The sequence below is a fragment of the Somniosus microcephalus genome, chromosome 19 (genome assembly GCF_052327205.1).
Source record: "Somniosus microcephalus isolate GS21.2 chromosome 19, FLI_Smic_1.0, whole genome shotgun sequence".
Lineage (NCBI taxonomy): Eukaryota > Metazoa > Chordata > Chondrichthyes > Squaliformes > Somniosidae > Somniosus > Somniosus microcephalus.
In genome coordinates, this window is record NC_141005.1 from 55,547,280 (window position 1) to 55,563,612 (window position 16,333).

The window sequence follows — 16,333 nt, forward strand, 5'->3', positions numbered from 1 at the left end:
AGATAATTGGATAAATGCTTGAAAAGGAAAAACTTGCAGGGCTGCGGGAGAGTGGGAATAATTCGATAGCTCTTTCAAAGAGCCGGTGCAGACACGATGTGCTGAATGACCTCCTTCACTGATTTTAATGAAAGGGACTAAACTTTGTCTTTATAGGCAGCTTCAGCTGTCACAAGTCCAGATGTTTCAATTGGCATTTAATGGTAACCTATTTAAAATAAATCCCCGCATTAACAAAGAAACCAATTGGAAAAATCCAGGCCTCAATATCCTGAGAGCTGGCAGCCACATCCTGAAACAATCTGAACTAGGTGGATACTAATAACCTTGACGCTGAAGAATTCAGTAATGGGGAAAAAATAAATCACTATTGTGGTCATCCCAGCAGTGGACTTTAGCAAATCCACCAACTCGACTGTGGGGTTGCTGCTTAGGGCTGCCAACTCTGGTTGGAGGCATCCTGGTGGTTTGGTCACATGACATTCTAACCATGTGATGCCTGATCACATGACATCTGATCATGTTTCTTGTACAAATGTTATTGTATTTACCTTATAAAGGTTGGGTCCCCTGTAGTTGAGTATTTTTCCTTGTGGTTTCATGTGAGCAGCTGACCTGCGACAAATTCCAAGACCAGAAGGCCACCCATGAGCAGGCGAAGAGGGGGAACCGAGGGCGGGGAAGGGGGGAAACCGAGGGCGGGGAAGAGGAGAAACCGAGGGCGGGGAAGAGGGGAAACCGAGGGCGGGGAAGAGGAGAAACCGAGGGCGGGGAAGAGGGGAAAACGAGAGGGGCGGGGAAGAGGGGAAACCGAGGGCGAGGAAGAGGGGAAAATGAGAGGGGCGGGGAAGAGGGGAAAACGAGAGGGGCGGGGAAGAGGGGAAACCGAGGGGGGGAAGAGGGGAAACCGAGGGCGAGGAAGAGGGGAAAACGAGAGGGGCGGGGAAGAGGGGAAACCGAGGGCGAGGAAATGGGGAAACCGAGGGGGAACCGAGGGCGGGGAAAAGGGGGAACCGAGGGCGGGGAAGAGGGGGAACCGAGGGGGAACCGAGGGCGGGGAAAAGGGGGAACCGAGGGCGGGGAAGAGGGGGAACCGAGGAGGGGAACCGAGGGGGAACCGATGCTAAGGAATCCAAAGGTGGGAGAACGATTCACAGAGGGGAAACCAGAGGTGGAAGGAACTTTGATTCCACCAGTAACTAGTAGTAAATCACTGAAATTGCACTGATAACTAATAGTAAAGTGGTAACACTCAGATTCCCTTCAGAATCAACAGTAATGCAATAATTCACTGATAGTCTATATATAACTGGTAGTAATAGGTGTAATGTCCCGATATCCTACCTGTAACTAGTAGTAATCCTATAACCTGCTGATATTCACCCTGAAACCGTAGCCAGAATCCCCCTACACTGCGCAAGGTGCGGTCAGGCTCCCTAGTCGATGCCATTTTTAACAGGCCTGATCTCTCTCCCTATCTCCTTGGACTTTGGTTTGGACTCAGGTTCTATGTGAAGGTGATGACACTGAACTGGGCGCCTTAGTCAGAGCTGATCTGTACTTGGACTTCACACTTCAAAACCAGGCGGCACAGACCGACCTGAACCAAACTGAGAGATCGCTCAAAGGGCAGTGGGACCGGTGTTTGGGGCAGTTCTCTCAGCTCAGCACCAAAATTGCTAAACCACTCCCTGAGCTCAGACTCAATAAAGGAGTTTTCATAGAATTATAGAAATTACATCACAGGAGGCCATTCGACCCCTGGTGCTGCCGCTCTCTCCTGTAACCCCATTCCAACCACCCCCAGATCTTTTTAGATTCCTCCTTTTCAAATACGTATCCCATTCCCTTTGAAATGAAGTTTTAGTCTGTACCTCAATCGCCACATGTGCTGAAGTATCCCAAGCCCTCAGTTCAGGAACTTTCCTCCTCCCTTTCCCCTGTTTCTTCCAGTAAGAATCCCTGTTTTCCATTCCTTTGTTCCCCATTCACCCACCAATGGAAACAATCTTTCACTATTTACCCACAGTAAAGTCCCCGGGTTTCACTTACCCCTTTACTGGCTGCTTCTCTCTCAGTGCCGGTCCCACTCACCACCTTGCTGCTGCTGCCGGCTCTGTGAAAAATGTTGGCCCCACGCCCACCCCCACCACTATTTCCCTTCTCTCCCACAACATCCCTTTCCCCAGTCTCCAACTCTCCCGAGCCACCATTCCCCAGTCTCTCTCTCCCCTGATCCTCATTCCCCAGTCTCTCTCTCCCCTGATCCCCCATTCCCCAGTCTCTCTCTCCACATTGATCCCCCATTCCCCAGTCTCTCTCTCCCCTGATCCTCATTCCCTAGTCTCTCTCTCCACATTGATCCCCCATTCCCCAGTCTCTCTCTTCACCTTGATCCCCCAGTCTCCATCTCTCCCATTCCCTAGTCTCTCTCTCCACATTGATCCCCCATTCCCCAGTCTCTCTCTCCCTTGATCCCCCATTCCCCAGTCTCCATCTCTCCCATTCCCTAGTCTCTCTCTCCACATTGATCCCCCATTCCCCAGTCTCTCTCTCCCTTGATCCCCCATTCCCCAGTCTCCATCTCTCCCATTCCCCGGTCTCTCTCTCCACATTGATCCCCCATTCCCGTCTCTCTCTCCCTTGATCTCCCATTCCCCAGTCTCCATCTCTCCCATTCCCCAGTCTCTCTCTCCACATTGATCCCCCATTCCCCAGTCTCTCTCCCCCAGTCTCCATCTCTCCCCCGATCCCCCATTCCCCAGTCTCTCCCCCGATCCCCCATTCTCTCCCCCGATCCCCCATTCCCCAGTCTCTCCCCCGATCCCCCATTCCCCAGTCTCTCCCCCGATCCCCCAGTCTCCATCTCTCCCCCGATCCCCCAGTCTCCATCTCTCCCCCGATCCCCCAGTCTCCATCTCTCCCCCGATCCCCCAGTCTCCATCTCTCCCCCGATCCCCCATTCTCCATCTCTCCCCCGATCCCCCATTCCCCAGTCTCTCTCCCGATCCCCCATTCTCTCCCTCGATCCCCCAGTCTCCATCTCTCCCCCGATCCCCCAGTCTCCATCTCTCCCCCGATCCCCCATTCTCTCCCCCGATCCCCCATTCTCTCCCCCGATCCCCCATTCTCTCCCCCGATCCCCCAGTCTCCATCTCTCCCCCGATCCCCCAGTCTCCATCTCTCCCCCGATCCCCCAGTCTCCATCTCTCCCCCGATCCCCCATTCCCCAGTCTCTCTCCCGATCCCCCAGTCTCCATCTCTCCCCCGATCCCCCATTCCCCAGTCTCTCTCCCGATCCCCCAGTCTCCATCTCTCCCCCGATCCCCCAGTCTCCATCTCTCCCCCGATCCCCCAGTCTCCATCTCTCCCCCGATCCCCCATTCCCCAGTCTCTCTCCCGCTCCCCCAGTCTCCATCTCTCCCCCGATCCCCCATTCCCCAGTCTCTCTCCCGCTCCCCCAGTCTCCATCTCTCCCCCGCTCCCCCAGTCTCCATCTCTCCCCCGATCCCCCAGTCTCCATCTCTCCCCCGATCCCCCAGTCTCCATCTCTCCCCCGATCCCCCATTCTCTCCCCCGATCCCCCAGTCTCCATCTCTCCCCCAGTCTCCATCTCTCCCGCGATCCCCCAGTCTCCATCTCTCCCCCGATCCCCCAGTCTCCATCTCTCCCCCGATCCCCCAGTCTCCATCTCTCCCCCGATCCCCCAGTCTCCATCTCTCCCCCAGTCTCCATCTCTCCCCCGATCCCCCATTCTCTCCCCCATTCTCTCCCCCGATCCCCCATTCTCTCCCCCATTCTCTCCCCCGATCCCCCATTCTCTCCCCCATTCTCTCCCCCGATCCCCCATTCTCTCCCCCATTCTCCCCCCATTCTCTCCCCCGATCCCCCATTCTCTCCCCCGATCCCCCATTCTCTCCCCCGATCCCCCATTCTCTCCCCCGATCCCCCATTCTCTCCCCCATTCTCTCCCCCGATCCCCCATTCTCTCCCCCGATCCCCCATTCTCTCCCCCATTCTCTCCCCCGATCCATTCTCTCCCCCATTCTCTCCCCCGATCCCCCATTCTCTCCCCCGATCCCCCATTCTCTCCCCCATTCTCTCCCCCGATCCCCCATTCTCTCCCCCATTCTCTCCCCCGATCCCCCCCATTCTCTCCCCCGATCCCCCCCCATTCTCTCCCCCGATCCCCCCCCCCATTCTCTCCCCCAGTCCCCATCTCTCCCCCTCCCCCAGCCTCCATCTCTCCCGATCCCCCTCCCCCAGCCTCCATCTCTCCCGCTCCCCCTCCCCCAGTCTCCATCTCTCCCGATCCCCCTCCCCCAGTCTCCATCTCTCCCGATCCCCCTCCCCCAGTCTCCATCTCTCCCATGCCCCAGTGTCTCCCTCTCCCATGCCCGTCTCTCTCTCTTCACCTTGATCCCCCAGTATCCATCTCTTCCCCCGAGCCCCCATTCTCTCTCCACCTTTATCTCCCATTCCCCAGTCTCTCTCTCCACCTTGATCTCCCATTCCCCACTTCTCCCTCTGGACCCCTTCTCTTCTTCCCCCTCGCTCCTGCCATCCTTCTCTTCAGACCCCCACCTATTTCAAGCCACATATGCTCAGAGAATCCCCGAATGCCGATACTCGTGATTCCCGACTCTCCAGCCCCAGGCTCTCTATGATGGTAGTCAAGTGAGGTCACCGAGCCCGAGGCTTTCACAGCAGCCGCTGATGTCATGGAGCAGGGGTCGGGGTGGGGGCATACTGCGGCGGGACGTTTAAATGGCTGATCTCCTGGGCTGCTGGAGGCACAGCTCAGAAGAGGTAACCTTATGCTGCTGCCTGTGGCGGATCTGCTCATCAGGCCCCACCCGCTAAACACGACATAACAGCAGCTCGAACCTGTGCTGGGTTAGCTGGTCCCAGCCACGTTGGCAGCAGGGACACTCTAGGCTGAGCAGATGGAAATTAGCCAAGGCTCCAACTCTGGGTTGACATCCGTTGACCCCTGGTTGAAAAAGAGGTAGGTGTGGACAAGATGAAGCTTCACAGTGATACCTCAGACAGCAGAATAGTTCCAACAACAGTGAATGCCTAAGCAAACAAACGAAGAATAGACAGAGGCGAAGACACCTAGCAAACACGAGCTGTGGGAGGAGAAAACTAGCAAATAAACAAGGCAGTGACAAATTGTGGGTTCTTCTGATTCCGTCCAGTATTTAATCATAAATCATGTTAGTAGTGTTTCCAAATAATGATATAGTTTTGTGTTTCACTATAACAAACTCACCAGGACCACATAATTCATTGCACTTTTTTTTTTTTTTTTTTAATTGCACAAGTTTAAATATTAAAATTGAGAAAGCATCTTACAGTTACATATAGCTCATGGTGAAAATCAGACCGTCAGAAGCATTTACATAGTAAATTTTCATTACAGAAAATAAGTCTAGTATATAGTATGCATCTATACACATACATGTACTAAATTTAAAGGGGGGGGGGGAAGATAGCCCATCTGTACACCACAGCATTGTGGTACTCCAGTAGTTTATAACTAATAGATGCAAAATATTGGAACAAATAATTTACAATAGGAAGCAAAGATCATTGCCTTAACTTCTACACCGGTCATCTATATACCAGGTATACAAGAAAGCAGATGAAGACTTTGAAGATACAGGCTCTTGTATCAATGAGTTTCCAATGATACAGACCCACTTAGGTGCCTACTAAAGCATCTGCTGTGAGGAACCTCCAGACTTGTTATTGGACAAAATGTTGCATCAAATACCAGTACAGACAAATCCACGTGTATAAAGACTTGGTTTTATAGTTACACTTTAACAAGCATGCAAATAGCTGCAAGTTACAGTGCAAACAAGGTGACTTGCTTACCATGCCCTTCAGCATTGCAAGCAAGCTGCCTTGGATGCATTAGCCTGAATCCAGCTCCACCTGAACCAAGCTTTAGGAGGCACCATGACCATTAAACTGCTATTAATTGGGGAAAGAGTTCACTGGTGAAAGTGTCCTCCCAGCTGTTGTCCAGAGTTAGTGGGGAGGACATGTCACTGAGCGGGGATGAGGATCCTTCATAGTCAGAGTCATTATAGGAATCTAAGGGACAGATGGGCTTTTCTTGACTTTGCCTGGATGAAAGAATGTTTGTAAGTCCCAGTTCGGTGATGAACTCATCTTCCAAGGGTTCCTGTTTGAGCTCCATTTGTAAAGGGGCTTTGGCTATTCCTTCATCTGTGACACTGAAAGATGCTTGCTCAATTTTGATGGCAGTTTCACCGCTCTGTACCAAGCTGGCCTCGGCAAGAGGCTTGTGGTAGAAGTGGTCAAAGTGGATCAGTTCATTAATGGCTTCCAGCTTTGTTGATGGGGCCCCCAGAGGGCCAGCGGGGGAGGTTGGTAGGGAACCAGTGTCTTCACTGTAGGTACACTCTCCCAGGTCAGCAAACGACCTAGACTCCTCTTCACTGAATTGGAGTAAGGTTTCTGGGTCGAAGTAGTCCAGAATGCCCAGGAAGAGATCAGACTGCGAGGAAAAAAAACAAGTCAGTCCAGTTAGACGTTTCTGCAGCAACGACAGACCCAACTTTCAGTAATTCAGAAAATTCAAGTTAAAAATCACAAAGTGAAATCTGCAACTGTGCAAGCTGGAATACAACCTCAATTCAGGTAATACGGTCGCACACTTGCTGCTGATTTAGGGCAATCATCGAGAGGGATAAGAGTGTCTGCATGAATGGTCGTCATCCACTATTTTAACAGAGACGTTAACCTAGTCAGTGCCTCCCTCAAAATAGTGGGCAAAAGGAATTTCAGCAAAGGATCACCCACTGAAAATGTCTCCCATCGTTGTGTGCTCACATTCACATATCAAGCCCTCAAACTATTAGTGATAGGTTGCTGTACAAGAGATTTGTGGTACATGTTACAATGCAGCAATGTTGAGCCGTATGCACTACAGGAAACTGTGTGTTATCCAGAGGTTAAATGTCCGGCAAGCTCAAGCCACCGGCAAAAATCAGGAGTCGTTTTGTTAGTTTTTTTTCTTCTCATGGCTTTTTTTTTTCCCCCCCAACAGTCAGGCTCTGCAAAGTCTCTCTGAAGTTGTTGCTAAGCGACAGATGCTTCCAAGGTACGGCCGACTGTTTAGAAGCTGTTGCTAAGCAACAGTGTTTGTTGCCAGATACGGAGCTGAAAAGCTCTGTATGCTTCAACATTAACGGTGGTTTGTCTGGCAGTTTTGAGGGAACGGCAATAGCTCGGTCCCATCGGTGCCGGATAGCACAAAGTTTCCTGTAATTAGGTCAAAAACATCATGTCGAACAAATGTTGGACACGAAAAGACAGAGATAGCGAGAGTGTATAACAAAAACAAGGCAGCAGGTTTTATGCTGGTTTAGGAGACTGAACACCAGTTAGCTTGAGACTCTCATTGCAGGAGTAAACCTATGCCATTAAAATTTAAAACCATGTTCTGAAAAGTAAGTCAACTTTGTTGTTGACAGGATTTTCTGAATTTAAAAATGTAACTTTTATATTGATTGAAAAATGTAGAAATTTATTCAAGTCCAAATGAATAGCTACTCAGTCAGGGTTAGTACATGGTGTGTAGTTGGAACAGAGTCAAGGTCTGTACACAGTTAGACAAGTTATGGGACTTCATGAAAGTCAAGATTACTTTCTAATTTATGGCGGGGTTGGGTTCGACTTTGAACTTTCACCTCGGAGACCAAGTCTGAATCCAGCCCAGACACGTGCAATTGACTTTCTGGCTGTAAAAGGTCCTACTCAAAAAAGGAGCGGAATTTGGGCACCCTCAATCTAATTCCCGATTGGGCATGGGTAGGGCAAGTGATTGGGTCCTGTAAAACATCCCATAATGTCCACACATCAGTGTGATTTGCTGCCCAAGTTCAACTATTTCATTTATACAAAATCCTAGAGGCAGTGAAAATCCTGGTTCCCTGGTGGATCGGAGCAATAGCAGATTACTTGCCCAACACATGGAGCCACAGCACAAAAACCATTCCCAATTTTCCACTAACTAGCAATCTGGCCCAACAGGATGGTTGATGTGGGATATGGGAAGATTTGTCACATTGGTGCTATTTCTCCATAAATGCATAGGTCTCAGACAATGGTCTTTCAACTGACTTTCCCCCTTCCCTCTCTTCAGCTTTGGTGGCAGATCCTGCAGCCACGTCATCCCCACTCAGATTCCCTCCATCACACCCGCTGCGTCTCTCTCTCCACCTTTAAAAGCCATTTAAGACCCAGCCTGTCAACCAGGTTTTCAGTCACTGCTCCCAACTCTCCCACAATAGCTCAGGGTTTGTTTCTTTATGTTCCCCACGCCCAATAAAGCATCCATGTAATTTACCCTGTTTATGAAGGAATTAGTCACCCCATGAGTGGAGATGTTTATCATATAGCTCACGGGTGATTATGGTATTCAGCTTCTGGTCAATTTTTCAATGTTTTTGCAGATTTTGTGCCTTAAAAAAATCACTAAAAACTGCTCAGTGTTAAGGAAATGTGACTACTACGGCTGGAAGGGCCAAATGGCCTACTCCTGCTCTTATTTCTTATGTTCCACTGCCCTACAACTGGTTAAATGTGTATTTTATCAAAGGGTAGCAAAGGATGGCTATATCAAATGTTTAAGACAGTAATTAATGCTCACGCAGGACAAGTGCTCCATGAATTGCTTGGCATGATAAATTGAGCTTTTGGTTGACTCAATGTGGTCCCAGATGTACTGGCACCCAGCCGCCTGGCCCGACCAAGCCTCAGCACTTACCTCAGAGTCTGAAGAGTCAATGCTGTCAGTATCCATGTGGAAGTTGTCAGCCTGGCAGACAGCTGGGCCTGCACCTGCTGCAGAGGCACACGTAGTCTGAGTGCTGCGGACTCAGCCGACCCGGCTGCCAGGCTGATTTCATCCACCCTGGCCTGTAGAAGTACCTGCAGAACAAACAGAACAAAGACTTAGCCATACCGCACCAACAAGGTTTATCAGCAGCAACCTCTTGCATTTATTTATACAGCACCTTTAACGCAGTGAAACGTCCCACGGTGCTCCTCAGGAGCGTTATCAGACAGAAGCCTGACACCGAGCCGTATAAGCAGATATTAGGGTAGGAAAGAGGTAGGTTTTAAGGAAGAGAGGGAGGTAGAGAGGTTTAGGGAGGGATTGCCAGAGCTTAGGGACTAGGCAGCTAAAAGGCACTGCTGCCAACGGTGGAGCGATTAACATCGGGGAAGTGCACGAGACCCATTAAGACCTATTGCCAATATTGAACTATAAACAACAATTGTGGGAACAGAGCAACTATTTGGCTATCAAGAGTTAAGTCCTTCTTGTAGAATCTATGAAAATAAGTAGTTCCCGGAACTAAACCGAACCAATATTCCCAAATTCAACAATACTGCAAAAAAAAAGCGAATATTAGCATCTCAACTGCTGTGGATGCTACAATTTTCCTCACTGTCTTGGAATTAAGGAGGGAGGAGTGATAAAATGTCCCTGCTCAGCAAGCCCTGCTACATGTCAGAGCATTGGATAAGTACAGGATAGAAAGGGCTTGCTGTGACATCATCCAGGATCTAACCCCATCTGTCTAGACTCTCGCACACAATGGTCTCTTGGTGAGGAGCTTATGGGTGAACCGTTGGATCTGGGGAGGGGGAGGAGAAGAGAAAGTAATATGAAAATTGGAGTGAGGGGTGAAGAGATGTCGTAATGTGATTAATTGAATAACTGAATGATAGGAGTCACATCTGTGATATTAAAAGACCCAGGCAAAAGCAATGTTCAATGGTTCCACAATTCCAACTAATCAAAGATTTTGATTAAAATACTAACATTCAGAGCTTGCCACAATGGCCCAGGTATAAAGGTGCTGGAACAGTTAGCAGCATTTCATCAGGACCAACCCTGAAATATTTACCCTGACTTTAACAAAGGAGGAACTGAAGATCGATTTAAATGTTAACCAATTTACAGTGCAGGTTATTTGCATAGGTTATCTGGCTAGAGGCCCAGTCGGGGAAACGAAGCGAAACCACAAATCAGGAACACGGATATGCTAATTTCAGTTTCCTGGTTACCGCAGCTCGGCTGGCCGTTTTGGCAGCTGCTTAATTCCAGGATGCAAAACCATTCACCGCCCCGGTACTAAACACACAAGTGGCAACTCCACCGCGGGGGGAGGGCACGCTCTGTCCCAGCCATGATCACAGCACCTTCATATAGAAAAGTTCAAGCGCTCTCAAACTTGAGCAACCCTGTGCTGGGTCACACAGGGAGCTGATCCACGGGCTCGCGTTACCTTCTCTTTCTCTGTGTCCAGAGCTTCCATACCCAGTCTCTGGCGGAGCTCCTGATTCTCGGACAGCAGACTGTGCGTCTTCTCGTGTAGAAGTCGGTTTTCGATTTGCAGTTTCTGATTCTGCGAAGAGTGAGGAAAAAAAAAGTTTACGAAACCTGAATTTGTAGATTTGAGAAACATCAGAACCGCCCCCGCCCCCAGCCGTGTCTGTAAAATGTTTAACTCCAGCTCTCCCGGGTATGTAGTCCTTTTTATCTGGGAGGGGGCGTCAATGTCTTTCAACTTGAATCACTGCAGTCAGAGGGACTCAACCCATCGCAGTCTCAAGCACCGACAGCCTGCGCTATAATTCAAGGACTGCTGGTCTCCTCACCTCGGATTCCATCTCCAACACTTGTTCTTCCAGTTCAGACATGCGAGCTTTCTTCCTGTCTCGGGCTGTCTGTGCCGCCACTCGGTTTTTCAGCTTCCTTTTAAAAAGGAGAATAAAACTGATTAAACAAATGTTTCCCTCCGCAAGAGAAAAAACAAAGCCATTACTTGCAAGACTTCGTTCTACGGCCATCAATCAACCGTTAGACAGAGATACAATATATAGAGATATACAGTGGTGAGTCAAAGGTCGAGAGGGCGTTGCGCAAGTCCAGGGTGAGTTGCCACGCAGGCAGAAAGGAATCAGACATTTAATGGGAATAAAACAGAATGGCACCAAGTCCCACGTATCACTCTCCAGCCAACCATGCAATCGCGATATTTGTGTTTAACATCTGGAATCTAAATCACACAATCCACATAAACTCCATTCTACATTAGAAAATCCGCACTATGTCGCTGACAGCCACTTGACCGCACCGTTCTGGATAAAGAGCACATTCACTGCCAGCTGTCTTATCTCCCTACCTCCGGAGCGCCTTCTCCTCCGGGCTGAGGTGAGTGAGCCGCTGCCTCTTCCGATGAACGTGGCTGGATCCCGGTGAGGACGAGGACGTGTCGTGGAGCGACCCGCTCTGGGCCGGGTACACCACCGAGATGTGCCGGCTGACTTCCAGCCCGTTCTGCTTCCCTCCCGGGATCAGCAACACTTTGGCGGGGCCCGCGGCGGTCATCGCCACCATCTTCGCCAAGAGCTGTCGCCGCTACAATGTACGGAGGACAGGGGGGTGACGGTGGGGTGGGGGAGACGTGGTAACCCGCTACTGGGTTATTGGGGCGAGCAGGAGCTTCCACTCCCGTCTGACTCTGACACTGCAATCCTGGGTGAGTTTCAAGCATCGTGTTTAAATACCATTGGCAGAGAAGGCTGTGCATCACCGAATCCCCGCAGTCCTATTGGTCACACCGGAGGCTGACTGATGAAATCAATGGCTCTGATGGCGTCAGATCTTGTTTATTCAGTTGCTGCAGCCTGTAATAATGCTGTGTATATATCACACACATATAGGATAATACTGTATCGATAGAATCACACATACAATATATACATATGTATATATACATTTGTAAGGATAATTATTTGTGTATCAATCTATCTGTAATGATATATAGGCAGTGATCATTTTGTGTGTACAGTATATGTGGATATTATATTATAGATATATTAGGTGCTGGAAGTGCCCCGGTTCATGTCAGACTGATTCAATCGCCTGTAAGAAAACCATTCCCTCCCAACCCCCGGCTTTCAGCTAACTCTGTTTCCTTGGCAGCCCGGGTTATTGCATCATCTGCTTCCAATGGAGACATTTTCATTTAACGGAGCTGTAAATTCGCCTAAACACCGCTTGTACTGCAGCACGGACTGCTCGCCAAACTTCCAAAAGGTGGGACCGCTGAAAGCCGGCGGGGTTACACATCACCGGATACAATACAGCGCAACACGTTCCGTGCTTCCTTCATTTTATCCGAAAACCTCTACCAATATTTCTGATAGCGCTCATGATTGAAAACCCGTAAAACCCGGCTAAATCTGTCATCCGCCCATCTGAGTTTAACAGGACAGCAAGGCCGTGTGTATTTTGAAAGCGGAAAAGCTGTGGCAGGGCTTGGAACCGGTGACACAATCTCGCACAGGAACTGACTGAGAATATTCCATATGGAATCGCTCCTTTGATTTACTTCAAAAGTGTCAGATCATTTCAAGTAGCAAGTTAGAGACACTGTCCTGAAAATTGGTTGGATTGTTATTTTATTCTTATGCCCTGGTGCAATGTCCAGAGTAACCAGTTCCCCACAAGACCTGTTCAGCAGCTGTCAGCGCCAATACAACGCCAGCCATGTGGTGTGTGCTGTGGGCAGCGGGGAATTACAGGCGCAATGTTTGTGCCGATTTTTCAGTGGATTTGGGCCTTTTATAATCGGCCTATAGGGGGGACCCCAGTGTCACCAAACGAAAATCAGCACTAATATAATTTAAATAACAATACAGTATTACTGTTGGAGTCTAGGAGACACTTCAAACGCTGGGGTGCCCACCGGCCTCAAGCCTACGCCCCCTCTCCAAGGCCACCTGGGCACACGGACAATACTGCAGAAGAGAGGCAGGCAGCCAGAGTGAACCCCTGCCTCCCCCCGCCCCCGCCAGCCACCCCACCACCATTGGGCCTCGCCCATCCTGCACCTGTGAATTGCTACCTTGGCTAGGACCACGAGCATTCTGTGGATTTGGGGCAGGGGTACATAAGAACATAAGAAATAGGAGCAAGAGTAGGCCATTCGGCCCTTCGAGCCTGCTCCGCCATTCAATGAGGTCATGGCTGATCTTCTACCTCAACTCTATTCACCGGCCCCATCGCCATATCCCTTGATGCCCTTACTAGTCAGAAATCTATCGACTTCTGTTTTGAATATACCCAATGACTGAGCCTCCACAGCCCTCTGGGGTAGAGAATTCCATAGATTCACCACCCTCTGTGTGAAGAAATTTCTTCTCATCTCAGTCCTGAATGGCCTACCCTTTATCCTGAGGCTGTGGCCCCTGGTTCTAGACTCCCCAGCCAAGGGAAACATTCTCCCAGCATCCACCCTATCAAGCCCTGTAATAATTTTGTATGCTTCAATGAGAGCCCCTCTCATTCTTCTGAATTCAAAAGAATACAGGCCTAGTTTACTCAATCTCTTCACATATGACAGTCCCGCCATCCCAGGAATCAAACTCCTGAACCTTTGTTGCACTCCCTCTATGGCAAGTATATGCTTCCTTAGGTAAGGAGACCAAAATTGTACACAGTACTCCAGGTGTGGTCTCACCAAGGCCCTATATAATTGGAGTAAGACTTCTTTACTCCTGTACTCAAATCCTCTTGTAATGAAGGCCAGCATACCATTTGCCTTCCTAATGGCTTGCTGCATCTGCACTTTCACTTTCAGTGACTCATGTACAAGGACACCCAGGTCCCTTTGAGCATCTGCATTCCCCAATCTTTCACCATTTAGAAAATACTCTGCCTTTCTGTTTTTTCTACCAAAGTGGATAACTTCACATTTATCCACATTATAATCCATCTGCCATGTTCTCGCCCACTTACTGAGCCTGTCGAGATCCCCTTGAAGCCTCTTCACATCCTCTTCACAACTGCCACTGCCACCTAGCTTTGTACCATCAGCAAATTTGGAAATGTTACATTTAGTCCCCTCATCCAAATCATTGATATAGATTGTGAATAGCTGGGGCCCAAGCACCGATCCTTGCGGTACCTCACTAGTCACAGCCTGCCATCCTGAAAAAAGATCCGTTTATTCCTACTTTTTGTTTCCTGTCTGTTAACCAATTCTCAATCCATGCTAGTATATTACCCCCAATTCCATGTGCCCTAATTTTGTTCACCAACCTCTTGTGTGGGACCTTAGTGAAGGCCTTCTGAAAATCCAAATACACCACATCTACTGGTTCCCCTTTGTTTACTCCACTAGTTACATCCTCAAAGAACTCCAATAGGTTTGTCAAACAGGACTTCCCTTTCATAAATCCATGTTGACTCTGCCCAATCTTACTATTAGTTTCTAAGTGCCCAGTTATTGCATCCTTTATAATAGATTCCAGCATTTTTCCAACTACTGATGTGAGGCTAACAGGTCTGTAGTTCCATGTTTTCTCTCTCCCTCCTTTCTTAAATAGCAGGGTTACATTTTCTATCCTCCAATCTGCAGGAACCATTACAGAATCTATAGAATTTTGGAAGATGACAACCAATGCGTCCACTATCCCAATGGCCACCTCTTTCAAAACCCTAGGATGTAGGTCATCCGATCCTTGAGATTTATCGACTTTTAGTCCTATTAATTTTGCTAGTACTGTTTTTCACTAATAATAATTTCTTTAAGTTCCTCATTCTCGCCACACCCTTGGTTTTCTCGTATTTCTATGAGGTTTTTTGTGTCTTCCTCCGTGAAGACAGAAATAAAGTATTTATTTAATTTCTCTGCCATTTCCTCATTCCCCATTATAAATTCTCTGACTGTAAAGGACCCACATTTACCTTAGCAACGTGCTCAGTAACACATTCTGCCCCCTCATTGCCCCCCACCCCATGTCCCCCAATTCCCGGTGCCTGAGCCCAGCAGCTCAGAGTGTGCCCGCCCGTATATCAGTGGGAATGTGGAAAACAAATGCACCCTCTGATATATACTCGGGTTGGTTGGATGCTGGATGCAAACGGTGCCTGTTAGGCCCAGGGAACCTGCAGTCAGAGGGTGGGGCCCACCATTATTATTATTGTTTTGGTTGCCTGGGGCCTGTGCAAGCACCCACAAAGCGAGACCTTGGACAAAGCCGCCTGCATCCATCCCCATGCTCTCACAAGCCTTGGAAGTCTGCTGCAACTAAACTCCGCTCCCATTTTAAATAGGACTCACGGCCAGAGGCCGAGGTGCCTGTGTCCTGAATTTAAATGACCCCCAAAGTGGGAAAGTAGCCTGGAATTCATAGAATCATAGAATGATACAGCACCGAAGGAGGCCATTTGTCCCATCATGCCTGTGCTGGCTCTCTCGAAGAGAGATCCAATTAGCCTTACTCCCCCGTTCTTTCCCCATAGCCCTGGAAATGTTTCCTTTTTAAGTATATATCCAATTCCCTTTTGATGTTACTATTGAATCTCCTTCCATCACTTTGCTGATGATTGAGAGTAGACTGGTGGGGTGGTAATTTGCTGGACTGGATTTGTCCTGCTTTTTGTGGACAGGACATACCTGGGCAGTTTTCCACATTGTCGGGTAGATGCCAGTGTTGTAGCTGTACTGGATCAGCTTGGCTAGAGGCTCGTCCAGTTCTGGTGCACAAGTCTTCAGCACGACAGCCGGGATGTTGTCTGGGCACATAGCCTTTGCTGTATCCAGTGCGCTCAGCCATTTCTTGATATCACATGGATTGAATCAAATTAGCTGAAGACTGGCTTCTGTGATGGTGGGGACCTCAGGAAGAGGCTGATATGGATCATCCACTTGGCACTTCAGGCTGAAGGTTGCAAGCACTTCAGCCTTGTCTTTTGCACTCACATACTGGGCTCCGCCATCATTGAGAATGGGGATATTCTTGGAGCCTCCTCCCCCGTTAGTTGTTTAATGGTCCACCACTATTCACGGCTGGATGTGACAGGACTGCAGAGCTTTGATCTGATCTGTTGGTTGTGGGATCGCTTAGCTCTGTCTACAGCCTGCTGCTTCCGCTGTTTAACATGCATGTAGTACTGTGTTGTAGCTTCACCAGTATGGCACTTCATTTTTAGGTACGCCTGGTGCTGCTCTTGGCATGCTCTTCTACACTCCTCCTTGAACCAGGGTTGGTCCCCTGACTTGATGGTAATGGTAGAGTGAGGAATATGCTGGGCCATGAAGTTACAGATTGTGGTGGAATACAATTCTGCTGCTGCTGATGACCCATGGCATCTCATGGATGCCTAGTTTTGAGCTGCCAGATTTGCCTTAATTTGTCCCATTTAACACGGTGGTAGTGCCACACAACACAATGGAGGGTGTCCTCAGTGTGAAGACAGGACTCGTCT

General features: G+C 49.1%; 1 protein-coding gene across 1 annotated transcript; it reads right to left on the reverse strand.

The window, feature by feature from the left end:
* Positions 1–6,177: 6,177 nt before the first annotated feature.
* Positions 6,178–11,598, reverse strand: xbp1 (X-box binding protein 1). Its single transcript, XM_085961804.1, has 5 exons — positions 11,238–11,598; positions 10,711–10,807; positions 10,338–10,457; positions 8,807–8,970; positions 6,178–6,532 (listed from the first exon to the last, which is right to left on the reverse strand). Exons 1-5 carry the CDS (start codon positions 11,450–11,452, stop codon positions 6,343–6,345), a joined length of 786 nt encoding a protein of 261 aa, XP_085817930.1. The 5' UTR covers positions 11,453–11,598; the 3' UTR covers positions 6,178–6,342.
* Positions 11,599–16,333: the final 4,735 nt, after the last annotated feature.

Excerpts from the sequence above, each read along its gene's own strand:
- xbp1 (XM_085961804.1), bottom strand. The coding sequence starts at position 11,452 with ATGGTGGCGATGACCGCCGCGGGCCCCGCCAAAGTGTTGCTGATCCCG. Across the intron at positions 10,808-11,237 it reads GAGGAGAAGGCGCTCCGGAG|GAAGCTGAAAAACCGAGTGG; the intron begins GTAGGGAGATAA and ends CCTTTTTAAAAG. Across the intron at positions 6,533-8,806 it reads TTGACTCTTCAGACTCTGAG|TCTGATCTCTTCCTGGGCAT; the intron begins GTAAGTGCTGAG and ends TTTTCCTCGCAG.